The sequence below is a fragment of the Aethalodelphis obliquidens genome, unplaced genomic scaffold, assembly GCF_003676395.1.
Source record: "Aethalodelphis obliquidens isolate GAN/ISIS:26980383/991018 unplaced genomic scaffold, ASM367639v1 scaffold1, whole genome shotgun sequence".
Taxonomy (NCBI): domain Eukaryota; kingdom Metazoa; phylum Chordata; class Mammalia; order Artiodactyla; family Delphinidae; genus Aethalodelphis; species Aethalodelphis obliquidens.
Window position 1 is genome coordinate 975,269 of NW_020837945.1, and position 22,538 is coordinate 997,806.

Consider the following 22,538-nt stretch of genomic DNA (forward strand, 5'->3'; position numbering starts at 1 on the left):
GTCTCCTGCTGTCTCAGTGACCCACGTCCCTGGCTTGAGTTTGCGGGTTGGCTAGGAAAGGAACATCTCAGAATGAATGAACCGAGAAGAAAAGGCACAGGGTGGCGGCGGGACAGGCTGTGCAGAAGTCAGGGGATCTGCGCTCGTCGAGGAGCGGTCACAGCTTGCGGGGCGCCGGGGGGCGCGTCTCTGTCCAGGTCCGTTCCCGGAGGCCTCCAGCACAACCCCGAGCTGTGATCAGTATGACCAGAGCCAGGCGCTGCGGGGGTAGGCGCCAGGGGTGCGCGAGGAGTTCGGGAGGGGGCTCCGGAGGGTGCGGCCGGGCGTTTGGACGCACGGGGAGTAGCCTGCGCTGGGCGGCCAGAGGCGCGTGATCGGGGGCGGCGACGCGATGGGCTGGGGTGGGGACTGAGCCCCGAGTCCCGGGGCGCGGGGCGTGCGCGCGGGGCTGCTGCGCCCGTCCCGCGGGGACCTCGGGTGCCACGGTGGGGCGCGTGTCAGAGACCGTGCAACTGCTGTCCGCGGTGACGTGCGGCGGGGGCGGGACCAGGTGCGCCCCCACCCCCAGCCTCCCGGAAGCGAGCCGCCGCGGGGCATTGTGGGCAGTGTGGTCCCTTCTAGCGCCAAGCAGCGGAGGCCGCGAGCGCGCAGGTAGTGGGGTTCCCCTGTCTGCAGGAGCTCCGGGGGCGAGCACCGGGGGCTGCGGGAGGAGCGCGGGGCTGCTCGCTCTCCGAGTGTCGGGGTGGACGGGGGCCGGTGGCTCTGGGGCCCGGGGAGAGCACAGGCGCATGGGCCCCTGGTGCCCGGCTGGGCGCGGGGGCGCTGGCGCTGAGTGAAGGGGCGGTGAGTCCCACGTGCAGCCTCGCCCCATGTGGGAACCCAGGCGCACGCTCCAAGCGTCACCTTCGGTCTCCGCGCGGGCCTGTGGAGAAGCCCCCGGTGCGCTTCTGGTCTCCAGCCAAGCCACTGTCGTTTCCTGCGCCTGGAGTCTGTAATTGTGAGCAACTTCCTCTTGGAACACTTCCTGGCGCCGCTGGAGCCCAGCGCTGGAGACTGTCCAGAACAGTGGGACGTTCTACACGGCTCCGGGAGGAAAGCTGTCCCCCGGGTCCTATCCGAAACACTTGTCCTGAGTGTCCAGGTGTCCGCCAGGCACACACGTGTGTTCGTGGGGTTCCTTGCCACGTGGGGATCCCCGGCCGCAGGTCTCAGATTACAGGCTGGAATCGGGGCCAGCTCGGAACTCCGGAATGCATGCAGAAGCAGCCGTCTCCCAGGCTGCCCACAGTGCCGGAGCCGGAGTCCTCGGAGCTCCCTGCTGGGGGCCCAGCCTCGCTAGGGGAGAACCTTGCTCCGCGTCCGCCTTTCCTCTGCACCCCCATCCCAGGCCCCAGTACAGGTGGCCTTTCCTCCCGGGGGCCCTGCTGCTCCCGGGATGGGGCCAAGCAGCTCCCCGTGACCCTGCGGTCCAGCCATGGGCCCATGAGCTGGCAGCCCTCCACTCGTTTTGGAAGCTTTGGGCAGCGCGTCCGGTGGTGCGGAGCCAAGTGTGGGAGACTGTGGGAGGGACGCACCTTCCAAAGTGGGCCCCGCCTGGTGTGGCGGGTGTCCCTGTAGTTCGGATCAGTGCCACTGCTCACGGCCCCGGGTGGTGGTCCCGCAGCGGCCGCAGTGCCGGCTCCTTGAGGCCTGGCCCTTCTCTCTTCAGTGAGGCCTGTAGGGGCGTTTCCGCCTGTGACGGGTGACAGAGGTCAGCGCTGCCTCGCGGCCCCCTCCCCGCAGTTCTGCCCTGGGTGCCCCTGCAGGGGCCCCCTCACCGCGGGGAGCCAGGGGTGCTGGTGAAGGGCAGGCCCAGGACTGTGCCCCCCACAAGAAGTTGGAGGAGGGCCTTATGTGGGTGGAAGGGACAGATTTTAAAGCAACGCTCAGGAAAGAACGTCAAGCAGGAATGAAAGTGGCCATTTCCGAAGGGAGCCCCGTGGGTCTGGCACCTTCTGTGCTTCCTGGCATCCTCACTGCTGTGTCTGCTCCCCCGGCACGGGGCAGGGGGAGGCTGGCCCCAGGGGTCACTGGGCCGCCACGGGGCGGCAGAGGTTTCCTAGGATAGGCAGCTGCCTTTGTCCAGGGCGGCATCTTCACTCACGTCCTTGGAGAGCGGGTCCCTGGCGCCCGGGCTGAGTGAGAAGCACAGAGGTAGTTTGAGTCTCTCTTTCTGGCGCGTGTGATGGCCCTTCCCAGCCCCGGTGAGAAGCCTGCCTGCCTTCGGCCACCCCTGCTGGGTGGCAGGCCTGAGGCTCAGGGGCTCCTTGAGCAGCTGTTTGTGGAGACAGCGGGTAGAAGGCTCCCCGTGCAGCCTGGGAGACGCGCCAGCCAATGGGCTGCAGCCCAGAGGCGAGACCGTGTGCACGTGAGCCCAAGCTGAGCCCTTGGCCCTTTGCTTCCTGTGATCCAAGAGCAGAGGAGGCCTGGGTTTCTCCCTGCTGGCTGGGGGAGGCCCCTCCTTTCTTCCAGCTGTCCTGTAACTCAGGAGGAAGGTGAGGGACTCCAGCACTGAGCACAGTGTCCCCAGATTGTAGGGGTAGGGCTGGGAGGAAGGGGGGCGCAGCTCGTGGGACACTCCCTGAGACCCCATGTAAACCCCGTCCTTCAGCCCTGCTCCCTGGGTGTCAGCGGACACTGCCCCCTACCCCTAACCCCCCCACCCCACCCCTAACCCCCCTCCCACAGCTCCCTGGCCATTGCAGGGTGTGGACCCTTGCATGTCCTTGCTTCTGGGGGTGGCGGTGGTCTACCACAGTGTTGTGACCCTGGAGGACTCCTGGGACCCTCAGGGCTGGGTGCCGGGGCCCTGGGGCCCATCTGCGTGTCGGTGGAGGCGGGATTGCGTTGTTGGCCTGAAATGCTGGAGGCGGAACTCTTATCGGTGACCAGCTGGGAATCCCGAGGCAGCAGCTCCCTGCGTGCTCGGTCACCTGTTTGGGCGTGTCTGGGGGCCGTGTCAGGGTGCAGAGTCCTGGAGTGTGTCTGAGACCTTCAGACACACTTGTGACAAGCTCTCACTGCAGTCTCAGAAGCACCGCCTTGGGGTTTCAGAAGCCATGGGAGTCCAGGAAGTAGAAAGAAGAAGCTGGTGAGCTTTGCGGGGTTCTGGTATCTGAGACTTCCGCCCCGGGATTCGGGGACGCCAGGTAGGGAAGCCTGTGTCATCTCTTTGAGAACAGGGGCCCCTGGGGGACGGGTGGGGCGCTCCTGGGGACCCCGGGCGTTGTAAATTCTCGGCTGCTCGCCCCACGCTGGGTGCCTGTCTGGCGGAGAGTGTGCATTTCTCTGGCGCCCGGGGGCAGCGCCCGGGGAGCGGGAGAGTGAACTTGGGGGACTCCTGGGGCTGGAGTGGGGGGCCGTGTGTGCACCCCCTGCCCCAAACATCAGAGTCTTTCTGCTGGAGCCATTTGGCCTGTGTGCTCTTGGGGGACCACACCTCCCGGGGGGAGGGGTGCCGGGGGAGGGGCCAGGTTCCAGCCCCCGTCCTAGCTGGTGTTTTGCTTGGCCCTTGAGAACGTTGGGACCTAGGACCCTGTAACTCCTGGGCCACTGTTGCCCCCCTCACCCGTACCCTGCCCCTCATTGTAGCTTCACAAACAAACCTGCCAGCCGCAGCTTCTTCAGGGGTTTACTGCTGTCACACAGCAGCCCCCCATTTTCCCTCAGTCTCAGAAGGAAACACAGGAGGAAAGAACAGCCGGGCTCTGACTGTCGTAGTTCCCCTTGCTGAGCAAGGGCCAGGCCTGTGTTGAAATCATGGTGCTGGGGTGAAGTCTTACTCTGCCCTCGGTGGCCCCTGGGGGTTCTCTGCCCCCATCCCCGCCCCTGGACTGTGGTCTGGTGTGTGCCTGGCCCGGCGGGTCCTCCTCCTGCCACGTCCTCTGGGCCATCGCGGCGCGACTGCTTCTCCTCTGGGCGTGGCACTTGGACACGCCTGGGGGTGGGACACAGTGAGGATCAGGCCGTCAGACCTTGCGGGGGAGGTGCACGCAGCCCAGCACCCGCAGCCAGTGCTGTGAGCACGTGAGATGAGCCCAGTGTCCCCGGGGAACTGGATCTTAAATTGCATTTAGTTCTCATTACTTAACGTTTATGGGCCCCACGTGGTTGGCAGCCACCCTGTGGGAGCCGCAGCCCTGGAGCCCCCAGAAGTGGTGACAGTGCGGCCTGGCTGGGCCGGGCTCCTGGATCGTCACAAGCTCCAGGTTAGAGCACGGGGCTGGGACTGGGGCTGGGGCTGCGGCCTCTCCACCTTGTGAGGTTGAGCCCGATTGAATGACAGGGGGAGGAGCCCTTTGCAGCCAAGTTTCCGGGGGTGGGAGAGGGCTGCGGGCTGTCTGCTGAGCTGCCCTGACTCTGGCTCTCCTTCCCAGGTACAGAGTCCCCTTCGGTCTCCTGCAGGGCCGTCGGGGACCTGGGCAGCATGGCCCTCTCCGGCCCGGAGGTGGAGAAGCAGGTGCCGGCGGAGCCCAGGCCGGGCCGCAAGCTGCAGTCCTGGTGGAGCCTGGTGTTCTGCCTCTGTTTCTATGGCTTCATGGCCCAGATGCGACCCGGGGAGAGCTTCATCACGCCTTACCTCCTGGGCCCCGACAAGAACTTCACGCAGAAGCAGGCACGTGGGTGCGCGTGTGGGCGGGGTGGGCCGGAGTGCGGGGGCTGCTCGGGCTGCGGGCGCTGGCGGGTCCGGCAGAGGGGTCCATGCCTGCCGTGGGCCTCTGAGGGGAGAGTGCAAGGGGGCCCCCGCCCGCCCGCTGGGCCCTTGCTTCCAGCAGAGGCCTATTTGCCCAAAGGGATTACGGAAGGAATTTGCCTTTTGCTCAGAACAAGGACAAAGGATCTCATTGGAACCTGACTAATAAGCTTATACCCGATGGGAGTTTCTGGGGTCAAACATGTAGTAGAAGCAGCAACAGGCAGTGTCCCTCCCTGTTTCTGTCTCCATAAAATAAAACAAATCAAAAGGGCTCAGAGGCCGTTGGTTGATGAAGCTCATGGTCAGGGCTGTGGTCACCACACCTGCTCGTCCTGCCTGAGGACCGTCCGCCACCCCAGAACCTGGCCCCGGCCCGCCAGCCCTGTCTGTCCCCTCCAGGGTGGCCACCGGCCTCCACACCCCCTGTCGCTGGCCCCCGTTGGCTCCCACCTGGATTTCCCACTTGATTTCTTCAGGGAGCCCCTGCCTCTCCCTGGCCCAGAGCTCGGCCCCAACCCCTCACCGACCCCAGAATTAAGTCACATGGAGTCGCCGTGCAGATGAGTCCTGTTCCCTCAAAGTAGTCCTCTTGGAAAATGGACACACCAGGGTGCCCGGGCCGCGTGCACAGGCTCAAAGCCGTGTGTGTGTGATTGTGTCTGACCGCACGGCCAGCACTGCAGCCAGAGGGCTCACTTCCCAGGTGAGTCCGGGTGGGGGCCTCCCTCGAGCAGCCGGCCTGGCACATCCCTCGCTCACTGATTGGCCAGTTCCCTGGACACCACTCTGTTCTGCAAGGGGCTGTCTTCCACTGCGGAGATGATGTAGGAGTGAGTGGGAAGCTCCGTGAAAATAACAAGAAGGAAAACATGTCATGAACTCCCCCCACCTGCCCTCTTAGCTCACACAGTAACTGATTAAACAGTAGGTTGCAGAAATTAAGCCACCCAGCAGGCCTTGGACGTGACCAGAGGATGGCAGAGGCCCGTCTGGGAAGAGTCCAGTGGGTCTGTGGCCCTCCCACACAGATTCGGGCTGCTGCTGCCCAACTTGCATGCAGGGCCTCAAACCTCAAACAGAGGGCCTGCCCGCCCCTGCCCCAGGGGTCTCCGGGGTCTCCAGCTCGTCCCTGGGGGAAATGCTGCTGCTGGTGGCCTCCTGCTGTGACCCCCTGCAGCGTGAGGCTGCTGCCAGCTCCTCGGGCCAGCACCCGCGAGGCGCTGTTGAGTTGCTGCCCATCTGATAGATGGGAGAGCTTGCTGCTGGGTGTGCATTTCCTCGACGTCTGCCACTGTCCCGTGTTCCTGGCTGTCCCTGGAGCGAGGCCTCGGCTGGTCTCCCGCTCCCTGCGGGCGTCTGCCTTCCTGTGCCTGGCGGGCTCCACCGCTGTGGGCAGCGGCTTCTGTCTGCGCTGGCCGCCTCCCCGCGTGCGTGGCCTCTGCTGTCTGCGCTGGCCGCCTCCCCGCGTGCGCGGCCTCTGCTGTCTGCGCTGGCCGCCTCCCCGCGTGCGCGGCCTCTGCTGTCTGCGCTGGCCGCCTCCCCGCGTGCGCGGCCTCTGCTGTCTGCGCTGGCCGCCTCCCCGCGTGCCGTGTCCGTTTATGCCGCAGCTTCGCCTTTGAACTCTGCCGGATTTTCCTTTCGGTTTGTGCTGAGTGTTTCCCCGCGTGCCGCCGCCCCCGGTTCGTGGAGCACCTCCGGGAGGGTCCGAGCTTTGCTTTGCGCCTTTGGGCCTGTGATTCCTCTTCATCTGAGCTGCCTGGGTTGGGTCAGGCCCCGACCCCCTCCATGATGACCCCTGCCCTTCACATCATGACCCCTGCTGTGTGAAGGGCACTTCACACAGCAGTCCTTCCAAGCCCATGGCTGACCCTGCCGTGCTGGCGGGATCCTCTGTGACGGCCCCTGTCCTGTCCTCCCTCCCCATCAGGCAGGACTCGGTGCCCCTCTGGGTGCTGCCAGGTGTTGACTCTAGGGGCTGCTCCTCTTGGAATTCAGGTGCCCTCTGGCCTGGCCTGGCCCTGCCGTGCTCCCCTGGTCCTGCCGGTCCTCAGGGCCCCAGCGCCCCATCCTGGTCCTGGCTGCTGTGGGGCCCCAGCCAGGCCTCCGGACTTCAGAGCAGCTGCTGCCCTGAAGCCACCTGGGTCATGACCTGGGCCCAGCTCCCACGTCCTGCCCATCAGCCTGGACCCGGCCCGTCCAAATCGAGGTGTTGGGAACGTGGCCCAGCGATGCTGGACCGAGGCCAGCAGGAGGCCGTCCTCGTGCCAGCTGCCCCAGGGATTTGGTGGGTGCCCGTGCTCCCAGCGCTTCACAGGTGTGACACAGGTCAGCCTCTCACCTGGCCTGTGTGCTTGCCCAGCCTGAGAAGTGTGGGCAGCGGCGGCGGGAGGGAAAGACCAGCTGGTCTCCCTCGGCTCTGACCCCGTGGCCCTTGCAGCTGTGCAAGCCGTCTGCCAAGAGGTTTCATCAGCTAACTGAGGGATGGTTTGATGTTCCAGGAATTTTCCGTAAACAGGCTCTGACCCCTCTGGGACCAGCGCTGATTACTCACCCTGCCCCGGGGACGGACTTGCACCAATGCCGTCTTGGACTGTCCTGGGGCATTAGTGCTCGGTGTTCGGGGGACCACAGCCTTCGGGGTCAGCCATGGCTTCTGGTGGGCGTGTGGTGCAGGAGGCCACCGGGCAGGGGAGCCCCGGAGGTGGGGGGTGTGCGTGCCAGCCCGGGGTCCTGGGCACACTGGGAAGCGCTGCCCTGGGGCTGGCTGCTCGGGTGGCACATCCTGGGTGCACAGATGCGAGGGCTGCAGAAACTCGCAGGTGAGCCGGCCGCTAAGCAGTGGGCTTGGCTGGGCCCCACGTGCTGGCCTGGGCTCGGCCCCGGGTCCTCGGCAGCATCTGTGAAGTGGGCCTCGGTGCCTGCCGGCCTTGCAGGGCTGAGGGCCCCCTGGGCTGGTGCAGGGATCGCCCCATGGTGTTAGCAGGTGGTCAGGCCTGAGTCAAGGTTAGCGCCCTGAGTCAGGTAGGACCCAAGGGAGCCCAAAGGCTCTGAGAGCCCAGCAAGGCCCGAGGCTCACCTGGTGCTCACCTGGCTGGTCTGAGCCATGGCCGGGCCCTGGGCAGCGTCAGGTGGAATCCCTGGGTGGGGCTCTCAGTCGGAGCCCCTGGGAGGTGTCAGATGGGGTCTGGTGCAACTCCTGTGAGGGGCCATCTGCTGCAAACCCACTTGGGGCCTCAGGAGAGGCTCCGAGCACAGGGTGCCTCCCGTGTCCATCCCCCAGGAAGGGGCCAAGGCCAGGGACCTGGGCGTCTCGTGAGCTGGGGCTCTTGCTGGGGGCTGGGCCCAGGTGGGTCCAGGATGGCCCTTCCTGGGCGGCCAGGGGCACAGCTGGCTGTCATCCCAAGTGGGTCTGTGGCTCTGGCCTCTGCCCTGTGTGCCCAGCAGGGAGGGTCCTACTGGGCCAGCCCTCTTTGAGTGGAGAGCTGAGTGGCCGAGGCTGCGGGCAGCTCCCTTGATGGAGCCGGGAGTCCTGGGTCCCATGGACGCATCCCCCTAGTCCTGCCTGGCAAAGGGGGGTTGAGGGCCCGGTCCTCTCCTGCATCCCCTGTGCCCTGGGACCGAGTGGGACCGGCCACTGAAGGCCTTTCTTGGCGGCCAGCATGAGTGTAGATTGGCCACAGCTCTGTTTTCTGTATCGGTAGACTTAAGGTGAAATCGTATCATGTTTTTATTTCGTTAGAAACAAACAGGCCTGGATCAGCATGGTTTAGCACGTAGTTACTGATTGTTTTCAGCGTACTTACCAGCTCTCTGCGTGTGTCAGCACCGAGCTGCTGTCTGAGAGGCACGCCCGTGGGAGATGGGGTCAGGGTAGAGCACGGTCGGGGGGTCGGGCTGTGCTTTGCTCCATTTCCCTGGCTGCCCTGGACAGTCTTAACGGGCTGCACGTTTTTGGAGGACGGCGCTCCCCACGTAGTCCTGGTGGGGCGCCGTGCTAAAGGGGTGCGTGGGGTCCGGGTGGGGCTCCCAGGCACCCGGCCAAGCCCAGTAGACGTGATGGGCGCCGGGCACTCCCGGGGCTCGGGGTCACACGCCTGCCATCCCGCAGGTCACCAACGAGATCACACCCGTGCTGTCCTACTCCTACCTGGCGGTGCTGGTGCCCATCTTCCTGCTGACCGACTACCTGCGCTACAAGCCGGTGCTTGTGCTGCAGGGCCTGAGCTACGTGTCCGTGTGGCTTCTGCTGCTCTTCGGCTCGTCCGTGCTGCACATGCAGTTCATGGAGTTCTTCTTCAGCATCACCATGGCGGCCCGCATCGCCTACTCCTCCTACATCTTCTCGCTGGTGCCCCCCGCCTGCTACCAGCGCATGGCCGGCTACTCGCGGGCCTCCGTTCTGCTGGGCGTCTTCACCAGCTCCGTGCTGGGCCAGCTGCTGGTCACGATGGGCAGGGTCCCGTTCTCCACGCTCAACTACATCTCGCTGGCTTTCCTCACCTTCAGTCTGGTCCTCACGTTCTTCCTGAAGCGCCCCGAGCGCAGCCTCTTCTTCAACCGCGGAGCGCCCGCGAGTGCCGGGGCCTTGCCCTCCGAGCTGGACCGGATGAACCTGGGCCAAGGGCAGCCCACGGGTGGGAAGCTGGGCCGGCTGCCGGCCTCCTGGCGGGACTCGGTGCTCGCGCACATGCTCCACGAGCTGCGCCGCACCGCGCGGCTGCCGCAGCTGCGCCTCTGGTCCCTCTGGTGGGTCTTCAGCTCCGCCGGCTACTACCTGATCGTCTACTACGTGCACATCCTGTGGAACGTGGTCAACCCCACCACGGACACCACGAGGGTCTACAACGGCGGGGCGGACGCCGCCTCCACTCTGCTCGGTACGCCCCGCCTGCCTCACCCAGACAGCGGTGACCCGTGAGGCCGAGGACGGCGCTGACGCGTCTTGTCTCCCCAGGTGCCATCACCTCCTTCGCCGCCGGCTTCGTGAAGATCCGGTGGGCGCTGTGGGCTGAGCTGATCATCGCGGTGGTGACGGTGCTGCAGGCCGGGCTGGTCTTCCTCATGTACAGGACCAGCAGCATCTGGCTGTGCTACTCGGCCTTCGTGCTCTTCCGTGGCTCCTACCAGTTCCTGGTGCCCATCGCCACGTGAGTCGGGCTGGTGCGGGGTGGCCACGTGGGACTGCTGGCAGGAGAGTCCCGAAAGACTGCAGCCGAGGGTGGGCAGCTGGAGGGTCGTGTGCTGTGTGTATCGAGAGGCCTCCTTCCAGAAGGTTCCATGGGTAGCAGCAGGGGTATGTGCTGGGCAGCGTGGAGCAGGTGTGCTGGCACGTCACTCACGTCAGGAGGCGCTTGAGCCCTGGGTGCCTTTAGCCAGGGCCCTGCTTGTCCACAGCACGCCCCGTCCTGGCCACCGGGGTCGCAGGGCTGGGCGAGGAGCCACGTGGGCACCGGGGTCGCAGGGCTGGGCGAGGAGCCATGTGGGCACCGGGGTCGCAGGGCTGGGCGAGGAGCCACGTGGGCACCGGGGTCGCAGGGCTGGGCAAGGAGCCATGTGGGCATCGGGGTCGCAGGGCTGGGCAAGGAGCCACGTGGGCATCCCCTTTGCTCCCCTCTTGAGCCACGGTGTCCACAGGGACCGGACCTCGGGAAGTCCTTTCTTCCAGTCTCCTGGCCCTGCTGTCCCATCCTGGGTCATTCCCATCGCCTCCCACTCCCGCTGCTGGGCACGGTGGCCCACAGCCCAAGAGTGACTGGGTGACCCAGCTTGCCTTCTGCCCGGGGGAGCCCTTCCCCTGGCGCCCTTGTGTTCCTCACACTCCTGGGGATGCTGCAGCACTGGCCCGGGGACATCCTGGGAGCTGCCTGCCGACCGCCCGTGCCTTCCAGAACCTTCCTCAGCCCGCATCTCGCTGGCTTCTGACACCCTCGTACACCCTTTGAGCTGGACCTCTCACGAGGCTGCACACGCACACCACGTGTTCACCCCAGACACGTGCTCACACCGTACTTGTTCACACCGTCACATGCCCTCAGGCCACACACAGCACACATGCTCAGGACACATGCTTACACCTCCTGCACCTGGCAGGTGGCCTGTCGTTGTCCCCAGCTGTTTGGCCCTAGTTCCCCTCCGAGCCCCATCTCCCTGGGGGCACCTCCCTCCCCACTTGTACTGTCCACTCCGGTCACGCCCAGCGAGATCTGTCCCTGCCTGGTGTTGAGCTCAGAGCGTGTCCTCGAACTCCTGACCCTCTGCAGCCGTTGCCCCGCGGTGTGGTGGCCTGATTCCCCTGAGCCGTCTCACAGGAGCGCCCGGCACCCAGCGTCCCTCTCCTGCCCTGGGCTGCGTCCTTCCTTTCCTCCCCGTCAGGGTCAGTGCTGCCCAGACACCCCGACTCCCCTGGCCCTGCTCTCTGGATTTCTGCTCCTAATGCCCCCTGCCCGTGTGGCCATGGCTGTGGCCTGGACTCCGTGCACACTGGATGCTGTGTCCTCCCCTCCTGACACTCAACCTGGAAACGTCCCACCTGTACCGTCACTGTCAGCATTTCGGAACAGGCGCCAGGGCCGTGGGTGTCTTTCCCTCACTTCTCCCAGGACCACTTAGTGTCTCATGTGTTCTTGTTAATTGTAAAAGCCATAGATGTTCGTGGCAGAAAGATCCAGTACGATGCAGAAAAGGTCAAATGTGAGGCAGAAAGGCGTGAAGGAGACAGCAGACCCCCTCAGACCCCAGGCCCCGTGGCTGACGTGGGTGTTGGGCTTCCTGGAGCGAGCCGGGGTCACTGTGCACCCCTGCCCCTCGTAACCACGGGGCTCCACGTCAGCGGGCATTGTCGTCGGTCCTCCTGGCGATAAGGCCCCTGTCTCCGATATCTTCCCGTGACAGACAACATGGGAGCCACCCCCCTCACCTACATTTTTCTTCCCAAATTCTGATAATGGCCTCAGGTGGGTCATGGAAGGGAACCGGCCAGGTCAGAGGGCACGCGCTTTGGAAGGGGGTTTCAGAGATGTCGCAGACGTTGTCCAGGCAGGCACACAGCCCCTGCGGGTGGTGGAGGGCGGCCCGCGGGCCAGTTGCCTTTCCCTAGTGTCCTGGCCAGTTTATGCCCGTGGCTTCTTTTTCTGCTGGGATTTCTTTTTTCCTGATTGTCTGCAGTGCGCTTACCTCTGCCACATGTGACGGGAGCCTTTTATCATGTTGCCGTGTTCCCGTTTGCTTTGATCCAGCTCTCGGAGTTCGCGCAGCACTACCTGAATCAGGTGTGTGTGTGGTGTGGCGTTCTGCCGCGCCTGCGGGACCTGGCCCAGCGCCCGCTTCCCGGGAGTTAAGCTGCCGTCGGGGGCCTTTGGTCCGCCGCTGTCTTCTCCTAGTCAGTGCGCCGTCAGCCGCGTGGCTGCCGTCCTTGCGCGTCGTGTGCTGCCCCCCCCCGGGCCCCAGCAGGCGCTCCTCGGTCGTTCTCTGTAGAGGCTTCTTGGGTATTTTTGTTCATTTATTCTTAAGAACTGACACTTCCTGATCAGTTTTTTCTGTTTTTTTTAAAGGCACTTTGGGGCTTTTAATTGGAAGTACGTTCAAATGTTAATTTCTCTGCCGAGCACCGCAGGCTCTGAGCGTATTAATTCCTCTTGCCTTCTTCATTTGTTTTACGGTTCTTTCTATAATTTACTGAATCATTTAACGACAAAGGACTTTAATCCTGGAATTTTCCTCGTACTCTGTCCGTGCAGTGCCCCGTCTGTTAATGCCCAGCTCTCGTGAGGCTGATTTTCTGGGAACCCTGTAGCGATTATGACTTACTCTGTCCTGGAGTTACCAGGAGACTTCAAGCATCTCCCGAGGTTGCCTTCTGCACCTGGTTTTGCACTCGCTTTGTGAGTCGTTGCAGGAGGACGTGCCAGGTCAGGACGCAGCCCCGGAGCGGTGGGCAGCCTGGGCACTGGGCGGGTCTCACCTATGCCCCGCGGCTGTTCCCGGTGGCCCGGGAGCGCTGCCCCGCACCTGGGCCGTCTGCGCCTGTGCGTGCACCTCGCTCCCAGCGGGGTCTGACCTCGCCGCTTCCCCATTAAGTTTTCAGATCGCGTCTTCTCTTTCTCAAGAGCTCCGCGCCCTTGTCTTCGGAGTCAACACGTTCCTCGCCACTGTCCTCAAGACCATCATCACCCTCGTTGTCTCCGACAAGCGGGGCCTGGGCCTCCCGGTCCGCTCTCAGGTGAGCCCCCGTTTTGGGCTCACTTCCTTGAGGAGGGAAAGCTCTGGGGCATGTCCTGGCCAGGCCTCCTCGTGGCCACGCAGCCAGTGGTGTTGCCTGTCCCGGGACCCAGACCACAGACCCGCTGAGGGTGGGGCGTCTCCATCCAGACCCCCTGGACTGAGCGGGAGCAGGGAGGGAGGGGTCAGAGGGCCAGGTGGCAGGGGCCACAGTCCGGCCTGTGCGGCTCCCCGCCAGGGCTGAGTTTGGGGCTGTAAGTGCTGCCCGCGTCTGGGCAGTGCGGTGGGCATGCGCGGTCGAGTGTGGCGAGACCTCTGGGGCCTCCAAGGCTGGCCTGGGTGCAGGTCGCTCTGGAGGCGCTCTCACCGGCCCTGGGCGCCCCCTGCACTGGCTGAGGTTCCAGGAGGGACAGAAGCGTGGCGGAGCATTCCCTGTGCCCTCGTTCAGGTCCCTGCCTGTGATGGGTCCTGGCTCACGTGACAGCTGTCTGTCTCCTCTGCGGAGGGCAGCAGAGAGTGGAGCTCGTGGGGTTGACGTTGGCGCCTGCTGGCCCCTTTCCCGTCCCCTCCCTCCATCCAGTCCTAGGCGGGTCCTCGGTCTTCCAAGAAGAACTTGAGAATTCCTCTTCGCTGTGAGACTGGGGGCCACTCGGGCATGTGACTCCCAGTGGCCTCACCCAGGGCAGGACCAGTCTTGAGTGAGCTGGAATTAGCCAGAGGATGGTCCTGTGGGAGGGATTGTCACCGGGCTCCCCCGGGGATCGTGTCCCGCCCTCTGCCTGTGGGACGCAGCCGCCATCTGCTGGGAGCCCAGACCTCCCTGGGGCTTGTTCGGCTCCATGGGGAAGTCCCAGCCCTCCGTCGGAGGTGCCTTGGTGACCCCACAGCTGGCCGGGAAGGAAGTCCCAGGCATGAGAGACCCTCTTGTTCAGAAACTGGCTTTCTGGATGGGTTTGGACATCCATTTTGGTGAAGGACATCAGAGCCTCTGGTCCTTCGTGTCCCCATGGGCAGGCAGGTCTTGGCCCTTGGTCACCAGTGGGGCCCTCCAGGGACACTGCCCCATCCACCCCAGGCTGAACACTGGGGACTGTGGCTGAGCAGGTGGCCAGGCTGGACTCAGGTCCACAGGTGCATGTGCCGCTGCACCTACGGGGTGGGCGGGAGGGGTTGTCCGGAGAGCACAAGGCCTGTCGTCCAGAGGTGGCGGGCTGGGGCCTCCTTCACCGGGGACCCTCCAGGGGAGGCCTCTCCCCCAGAGCGGTGGCCTCGCAGGGGAGCATGTTGTCCCCTGGCCTTTCCATGGGGCCTTGCCTGGCAGCCGTCCAGCTGGCCTGGAAGGGGCCCCAGCACCTGGGGGAGCCTCTCCGTCCCTGGAGCCCTGGGTGTCCCGGCTCTGGGCAGCGGGGCTTCCGAGGGCCCAAGGCGGGGGGCAGGGGCTGGCCTTCCTCGCCTGACCTGGCTCCAGCCCCTTCCACGTGACAGGTTCTGGCCACGCTGGATCAAGCTGACAATATATTGATTTTTCTCCTGCTGGATTAATTTCCTGGTTAAAAGGTAACTCTAGAGGTTGGTTGGTAGCTAGAAATCCTGGTGGCGTCCAGAAGGAAAGTCGCCCCGGCTCGTCCTACTCACCTTCCCTGCACGTGGTGTTCCGGGTGCCCCCTCCCTCCGTCCCGGGTAGCGAGAGTGGGGCAGAACCGGTGGTGGGAACCAGCACGGAGCAGGCAGGGAGCTGGCCTGGGCTGGCTGGTCTTTTAAGTTGAACTCTACTTCTGGGTCACCACACGCTCACCTGTGGGGTAACAGGTGGTGCAAAGACCCACGTACCTGGTGCGGGCCCAGCCTCCCCACCGGTCACGTCCTGCAGTTCTGCGGTGCGGGCACTCTCGGGATACGGACCGCACATAGTCGAGACGGGAGTATCCCTCCCTGCCCCCTGCGGCCACGCCGGGCCCCCACCCTGCCTCCTCCCCGACCCCTGGCCACCACGGTCTGCCCCCCATTTCTATAGCGTTGTCATCGCGAGAGTGGGACCCTGCAGCTGTGAGTCGGGATTGCCTTCCCCACTCAGCCCAAGTCCTGGAGATGCGTGGCTGCTTCACTCCGGCCCTTTGCTACATGGGGCTCCGCGGTGGCTGGACCACAGCTCATTTACCCACTCACCGCCAAGAGCCCTGGCTTTATCGGGTTGGGGGCTGCTCTAAACATTTGTTTACAGCTTTTTGTATGAACCCAGATTTCCATTTCTCTGGATAAATGCCCTGAAGTACAGTTGTGGAGTCACGTGGTGGCTGCCAGACTGTTTTCCACGGTCGCTGCACCATTTTACATTCCCACTGGCCTGCCTGAGGGATCCGGGTTCCCCACGTTCTCATCAGCGTTCAGTGTGGCCACCGTTTCTGTTCGGCCACTCCGAGCCGTGTGGAGGGCTGGTGGTCCCTGTGGTTCCATTTGCATTTTCCCTGGTGGCTGTGACGCTCTTCTCCCCACGTGCAGCTGCCATCTGTACATCCTCTTTGGTGAAGTGTTTCTTCACTTTTCTGCCCATTTCCTAATTGGCTCCTTTGTTTTTTCACTTGAGTTTTGAGAATGTCTGTGTATTCTAGGTCGTAGTCCTTCGTTGGATGTGTGCTTTGCAAAGGCTTCTCCCTGCTCGTAGCTCACCATCTCATCTTCTTAATAGGGTTGTTTGCAACTTAAGTTTTTAATTTTGATGAGATCTGATTTATTCATTTGTCCTTTTGTGGATCTTAGTTTTGGTGTCACATATAATAACTCTTTGGCCCTGGGTCCCAAAGATTTTCCCCAACATCTAAGTCTGTGACCTGTTTTGAGTAAATTTTTGTGTAAGGTGTGAAGCGTACAACATTTCATTCCTTTATCTGTGGATGTCTGGTTGCTCTAGCGCCATTTGTTGAAAAGACTGCATTGCTTTCCACCACTGCGTGAGTCTGTTTCTGGGCTCTCTGTCTGTTCTGCTGAGCTACGTGCCTACCCTCCCTCCACCACCACACTGTCCTGCTTGTGTAGCTAGATGGTAAGTTTTTGAAATTTGGTACACCGATTCCTCCAACTTTGAAATTAAAAAAAAAATTATTTTAGGTATTACAGTTTCTTTGCCTTTCCCTATAAATTTTAGAGTAATCATGTGTATATCTACAAAAATGTTCGCTGGGCTTTTGCTAGGAATTGCATTAAGCCTGTTTATCAATATTGGGAGAATTGACATCTTCTACTATGTTGAATCTTCCAACCTGTGAACATGGTATATCTCTCCATTTACTTAGAACTTTGATTTCTTTCAGCATTTTGTAGCTTTCAACATGCAAGTACTGTAGTGCTGTGCATGTTTTGTTAGATTTATTCCTAAGAATTTCATTTTTTTTTTGAGCAATTGTAAATGATACTGTATTTATAATTTTGGTATCTGCATTAATCTTCTAGGGCTGCCATAACAAAATATCACAGACTGGGTAGTTTATGCAGCAGAAATTTTTTCTCTAACAGTCTGGAGGCTGGAAGTCTGAGATCAAGGTGTCAGCAGGTTTGGTTTCTCCTGAGGCCTCTCTCCTCAGCATGCAGACGGCCGTCTTCTCCTTGTGTCCCCATGTGGTCTTTCCTCGGTGCGTGTGCACTCCTGGTGTGTCTCTATTATAAGGAGTTCTACTGGATTAGGGTCCCACCCTCATGACCTCATTTCACCTTAATCATTCCTGAAAGGCCCCATCTCTAAATACAGTCACACTGGGGCTTAGGGCTTCAACAAATGAATTTTGGAGGGATACGGTTCAGTTGCTTCAACAAATGAATTTTGGAGGGATACGGTTCAGTTCATGGCAGAGTCCAGTGTTCGCTGCTGGTGCAGGCAGACCTCATTTTATTGTACTTCACTTTATTGTGCTTCACGGATATTGACTTTTTTACAAGTTGAAGGTTTGTGGCAACCCTGCATTGTCAGATGACAGTTAGCATTTTTTAGCAGTAAAGTATTTTTATTAAGGTATGCACACTGTTGTTTTTAGACATGATGCTATTGCACACTTAATAGACTACAGTATAGCATAAACATAATTATTATATGCACTGGGAAACCAAAAAATTTGTGTGACTTCCTTTATTGCAATATTTACTTTATTGCGGTGGTTCGGAACTGAACAATATCTCTGAGGTCTGCCTGTATAAGAAATACACTGATATTTGTGAGTTAACCTTGTATAGTCTTGCTGAGGTCACTTATTAGTTCTCGGAGGTCTTTTTTTGTAGTGTTTTTAATCTGTTTTTCTTGCCTTACTGTTACTGGCTAGAACTTTTGTCATTATTTCCTTCTTTCTACTTGCTTTGGATTTATTTTGCTCATCTTTCTCTAGGTTCTTTAGATGGGAGCTTAGATAAATCGTATGAGAATTCTTCTTTTCTAATATTTCCATTTATTGCTATACATTTCCTTCTCAGCCTGCTTCAGCTACACCCCACAGATTTTGATATGTTGTATTTTCTTTTTCATTCATTTCTATGTATTTCTATCTCCTTTCATACTTTCTGGTTGACCTATGATTATTTCAAAATGTGTTGTTTATTTTCCAAGTGTTTTGATATTTTCCTGTTATCTTTCTGTTATTGGTTTCTATTTTGATTATGTTCTATGGTGATCAGAGAACACAATCTGTGTTATTTCAATTCTTATAATTTGTTGAGGTTTGTTTTGGGGGCCAGGACATGGTCTATCTTGTTATAAGCTCCATGTACGCTTGAAAAGAATGTGAATTCTGCTGTTCTGGGGTGGAGTGTTCCATAAATATCAATAAGGTCCTATAGTCGATGGTGGTATTGCTTTCTTCTCTATGCTTATGGATTTTTTTGTCTGGCCTATTGTTGAGAAGGGGTGTTGAGGTTTCCATTTATAATAGTGACTTTGTCTATTTCTCCTTTCAATTCCGTCGTGTTTTTGCTTCACGTTTTTGCGGCTCTCTGTTGCGTACACATACACTGGATGTCTTGGTGGATTGAGCCTTTTATCATTATATAATGTTCTTCTCTGCCTGTGGTCATTTTCTTTTCTCTGAAGTCTACTTTACCTGATATTAATATAGCCATTCTGCTTTCCTTTGGTTAATGTTTACATGACATATTATCTTCCATCCTTTTACTTTTAACTTGACTATATTGTTATACCTGAGTTTCTTGTAGATAGCATATGGTTGTCGTCATGTTTTTTTAATCCACTCTGCCAATATCTGTCTGTAATTGGTTTATTTAGACCTTTTATGTTTAGTGTAATTGTTGATGTATTAGTCCTTATGTCTGCCATTTCAGTTTTTGTTTTCTTTTTATTCTCTCCGCCTTTCGTTTCTGTTTTCTTTTTTTGTGCCTTCTCATAGATTATTTACAGATTCTTCAGAATTTCATTCTGGTTTATCTGTTGTATTTTTGAGTGTATCTCTCATGGTAACTTTTTTGATGGTTGCTTTGTGTATTAAATGGCCAGTTGTAGTGAAGTATTGAAATCTCACCTCCTTTAGGTCACTTCTCTCTCTACTGCTTAAGTACAAGTGTCTTACTTATTTCTTCTGTATACCATTAGAGCCACCTAAGATAGGATAATAAGTTTTGCTCCAGCTGTCAAACATTTAGGAAACTGAAGAGAAGGAAAGTCTATTTACCCACAATTTCGATTGCTGTGTTCTTTCTCCTTCTTGATGTTCCAAGTTTCTTATCATTTACTTTCTGTTTAGAGAACCTCCTTCAAGCATTCTTTTAAGGCAGGTCTGCCAGTGACAAATTGTTCTTTTAGTTTTTCTTTATCTGAGAATGTCTTGGTTTATTTTTCATTCCTGAATTTTTCAGTATGAGAAAAATTTGTCATATCCTCGTGGCCTTCCTGGTTTCTGATGAAAAATCCACTGGCGTTCTAATTATTTTTCCCTGAAGGTGTCATTTTTTTTTTTTTCTGGCTGCTTTCAAGATTTTTCCTTTTTCTTTGTCTTTAGCTTTCAAAAATTTGAATATGGTGTGTGTTGGTCTGATTTGGGGGTGTTGTCTTGTTTGGGGTTCTCTCAGCTTCTTGAATCCATAGGTTTATGTCCCTTGCCAAACTTGGGAAGTTTTCCCAGTCATTATTTCCTCAAGTACTTTTTCAGCCCCATTCTTTTTCTTTCTTCTTATTTTACACCCATGACACAGTGTTACATTTTGTCCCCTGGAGAATGAGGCTCTGCTTTTCTTCCCCATCTGTTTTCTCTTTGTTGTTCAGATTTGGTGATTTCTATTGTTCCATCTTCCAGTTCACTGATTCTTTTCTCTGTGCCCTCCATTCTGTTGTTGAGACCATTTGCTGAGTATTTATTTTGGTGATTATATTTTTCAGTTGTAACTTTTCTCCTTTATCCCTTCTGTTTCTTTTCTGAGACTTTTTCGTTTGTCTCAAGCATGTTTGTTGTTGCTTGTTGAAGCATTTTTACGACGACCACTTTAAGATCCTTCTCAGATAACTGTAACGTCTCTGTCATCTTGGTGTGGGTGTCTGCTGACTGTATCTCATTCATTTAGAGATCTGTGTGGTTGTAAGTGTGCTGAGTGATTTTTTTTTAATGAAACCTGTACATTTTGGCTATAATATTTTGAGACTCTGGCTCTCATTTACTCCTTCTGTTTTAGCTAGCTTCTCCTGACACCAGCCTAGCGGAGGACTAGGGGCACGCACCTCGTTATAGCCACGTGGGGTGGAATTCTAGGCTCCCCGCTCAGCCCTCCTCACGCTGAGGGGTGGGGTGGGGCTTCTCCTTACTGCTGGGCAAGGAAGGGAGTGCCAGCTCCCCACATGGCCTGCAGTGGTCAGGAGGGCCATGGTTGCCTCATTACTGCTCCCCACGTGGCCTCCAGTGACACTGGTGGGGGAGGAGCATTCTCACGGTGGCTGGGTGGGGTGAAAGTCCTGACTCTTCAGGGAGGGGGAGCACCACCTGGGGGGAGTGAAAGTCCAGGCTTTGCATGTGGTCCCTATGGGGGTGAACATTCCAGCTTCCCACTGGGCCCTGACCAGCACCACCCGACGGGGGTGGGGGGTGTGCAGCCTGGGTCACGAGGGTGGGGTCTGGCTGGAGGAGCGGGGCTCCCACTCATCAGTGTCCTGTCCTGCTGGGCAGGGGGGGGGTCCCTCTCCTGCTCCTTTGGGCGGAGCCGCTTTTGTTGAGTGTTTTTTTCTGTGTTTCCTGGTATTTCTGGTTTGTGGGCTTCTTTGCTTCCTTTAAAAATACTTGGCAGCAGAAAGAAAAGCAGCCCAGGGAACACATTGCCGTGGTGCGCCTTGGATTCCAAGGCCCCAGCTAGTCTGCCCCCATCCACTCTTCAGAGTCACCTTCTGTGTGTGGTCTGTGCAGTGTCCAGGGTTCTAATCGTACTTACGAGGAACAGGCGAGTCACGCCAGCTCCATCCTCCCGGAAGCCAAGTCCCCGACGTTTCATTTCCTGGTTTTGCTCCTGAAAATGAGCTTTCCCAGAAGGGCTGAGCACGCAGTGCTGAGGGGTTCTCGGGGAGGCCACTCGGGGCAGCTGAGCTCCGGGGCCGTGGGCGGGACTCACGCTCGTCTGGCCCACACGCGAAGGAGACCACCCTGGCCCCCCTGCCGCTGCGGTCTGAGAATCGGGGGGAGTTGCCCGTGTGCTGGGCATCACCGCTCTGCAGCTTCACTGGCCCCGGGGTGCAGGGCTGCACTTCCCTGGGGCCGCGGGGGCTGCGGGGGCCGGGAGACCTGGGCGGCCTGTTCTCCTCCACCAGCCTCTGCCCGCACAGGCGTCCTCCGTGAGGACTTGGCCCCAGAGCCAAGGGCACATTTGCTGTCACACAAGGTGATCAGAGTGCTACGGGGCAGGTGGCGGAGGCGCAGAAGTGCTGGATTTGCAGAAGCTCCTCTGGGTGGGTGGAGGCTGGGCCCTGCTCCGGCCTCCACGACCCCTGGGTGCCCCGCCCGCCTCACCTGCACCCTCTCTGTTCCAGTTCCTCGTCTACTTTGTGTACTTCCTGGTGCTGTTTGTCGCCTATGTCCTTGCGGCCTTGCTGACGGGCCTGCGCCACTTCCGACAGGGCCGCCACCAGCCCCCGCCGCCGGCCCAGGAGCTGATGAGTCCGATGCGGGAGCCGGCCGCGCAGGACGGGCCCGCCCCAGAGGACGGCGTGCGAGCCGTGGGGGAGCAGAGGCAGCAGCCCGAGGCCAAGGCCTGACCCCGCCCGACCTGCTCTCCTGGCCGGTGGGCGGCCAGGTTCCTGACACCAGACGCGGCGGGCCTGGGCCTTGACCTCAGAGCTGACACGTTCCCAGCAGCTGCCTGTCTCTGGGTGTCGGCAGCCAGGTTTCCGGCATCGTCCACATCGTCAGATAGTGGCGCTGGTGACTGACGGGCCCCCGGTGCCCTGTCCCTGAGACCCAAGCCTCGGGGGCCTCCAGCCTCCACGAGGCGTCCTCGGCTCACCCCGAGCGGGGCACTCCTCAGCCCTGCTTCCCGCCCTGGCCGTGACCCGCGGCCTGCCGGGGATGCCCCCCGGCCACTGGGGGCTGCTCTGCTGTCCCTGCCTACACGTGGCCGGTGCAGGGGGCCCAGGTGCACGCCAGACCTCCCTGCTTTCACCCCCTTGTCCCGGAGAAATGGCAAGGTGGTCCCAGACGCAAGCCCAGGGGACCGGTGCCCACGGGGTGACCCGGGCCCTGGGGTGGGGCCGTGTTCCTGGGCCTGTGGCTGAACTGTGGCGTCTGCAGGTGTCCAGGTGCTTTCGTTGTAAACGATGCTGTTCCTTTTTTTTGAAAAAACCCGACAAAAATGAGAACCCTGTTCTGGCTCGTTTCTGGGGGAGAAGCGGGGCGCTGGGGGTGGCGGTTCCGTCGGGTGGAAGCCCGGGAGCACCGGCTCCTCCGCTCTGGGCTTCACCCCAGGTCCTCTCTGCCCTGCGATCCGGAGCTGGGTGGATGCTGACCCGCTCCCGGTGGTGGGGGCCGCTCACGCGCCAGCCCCCGGGGGACTCGCCCACGTCACCTGGGCACTGCCACCAGGCCCGAGAGCCGGTCGTGCTTCCTCTGACACGTGACACCGTCCGCTCGGCCCCAGGCACGTGAAGCAGACGCACAGCCCGAGTGAGGGGACCCCTGACTCCACGCATCCATCCGGTCGAGAGGGTCCCAGCCCTGCCCCCCGTCCTGAGCTGAAGCCAGCCCCTCCCACGGCCTCCGGCCCTCACCCAGGGTCTCCAGGAAAGGCCGCGGCTGCGAGTTCAGAGCAGGACGCCTGGTGGGGGAGGGGCTGAGCTGGCTGCCCCCTGGGACCCCCGAGGTCAGGTTGGGTGAGCAGGCGTCTCGGGGCACCCTGAGGGTCAAGGAAGAGGCTGTACACGCAGCTTGACTCAACTCACGGCCGTTGGTGGGGGTCAGATAGGTCAGATGGTCCCCAGGCGTCTCCGCACAAGACACCACAGCCGACCCCAGGGTGCTGCTGGGAAGGGGCAGCACCCCCTCCATGCTCAGGGAGCTGGCGGGGCTCGATGGGTGGAGGAGGCTCGCCTCTGGCTACTGACCCAGGAGGCAGGGCTCTGCTCTGT

General features: G+C 59.7%; 1 protein-coding gene across 14 annotated transcripts; it reads left to right on the forward strand.

Moving 5' to 3' along the window:
• Positions 1 to 628: 628 nt before the first annotated feature.
• SLC19A1 (solute carrier family 19 member 1) lies at positions 629 to 21,773 on the forward strand. Of its 14 annotated transcripts, none has more exons than XM_027130305.1 (7): positions 671 to 2,416; positions 3,064 to 3,130; positions 4,444 to 4,654; positions 8,844 to 9,612; positions 9,690 to 9,882; positions 12,812 to 12,953; positions 21,036 to 21,773. In XM_027130305.1, exons 1-7 carry the CDS (start codon positions 2,374 to 2,376, stop codon positions 21,171 to 21,173), a joined length of 1,563 nt encoding a protein of 520 aa, XP_026986106.1. In that variant the 5' UTR covers positions 671 to 2,373; the 3' UTR covers positions 21,174 to 21,773. The 14 variants fall into 14 exon arrangements, with proteins under 14 accessions (XP_026986605.1, XP_026986783.1, XP_026986864.1 ...); XM_027130556.1 differs by adding an exon at positions 4,157 to 4,247 and having other exon boundaries at positions 672 to 3,188; positions 20,949 to 21,773; XM_027130132.1 differs by having other exon boundaries at positions 672 to 2,416; positions 20,949 to 21,773.
• Positions 21,774 to 22,538: the final 765 nt, after the last annotated feature.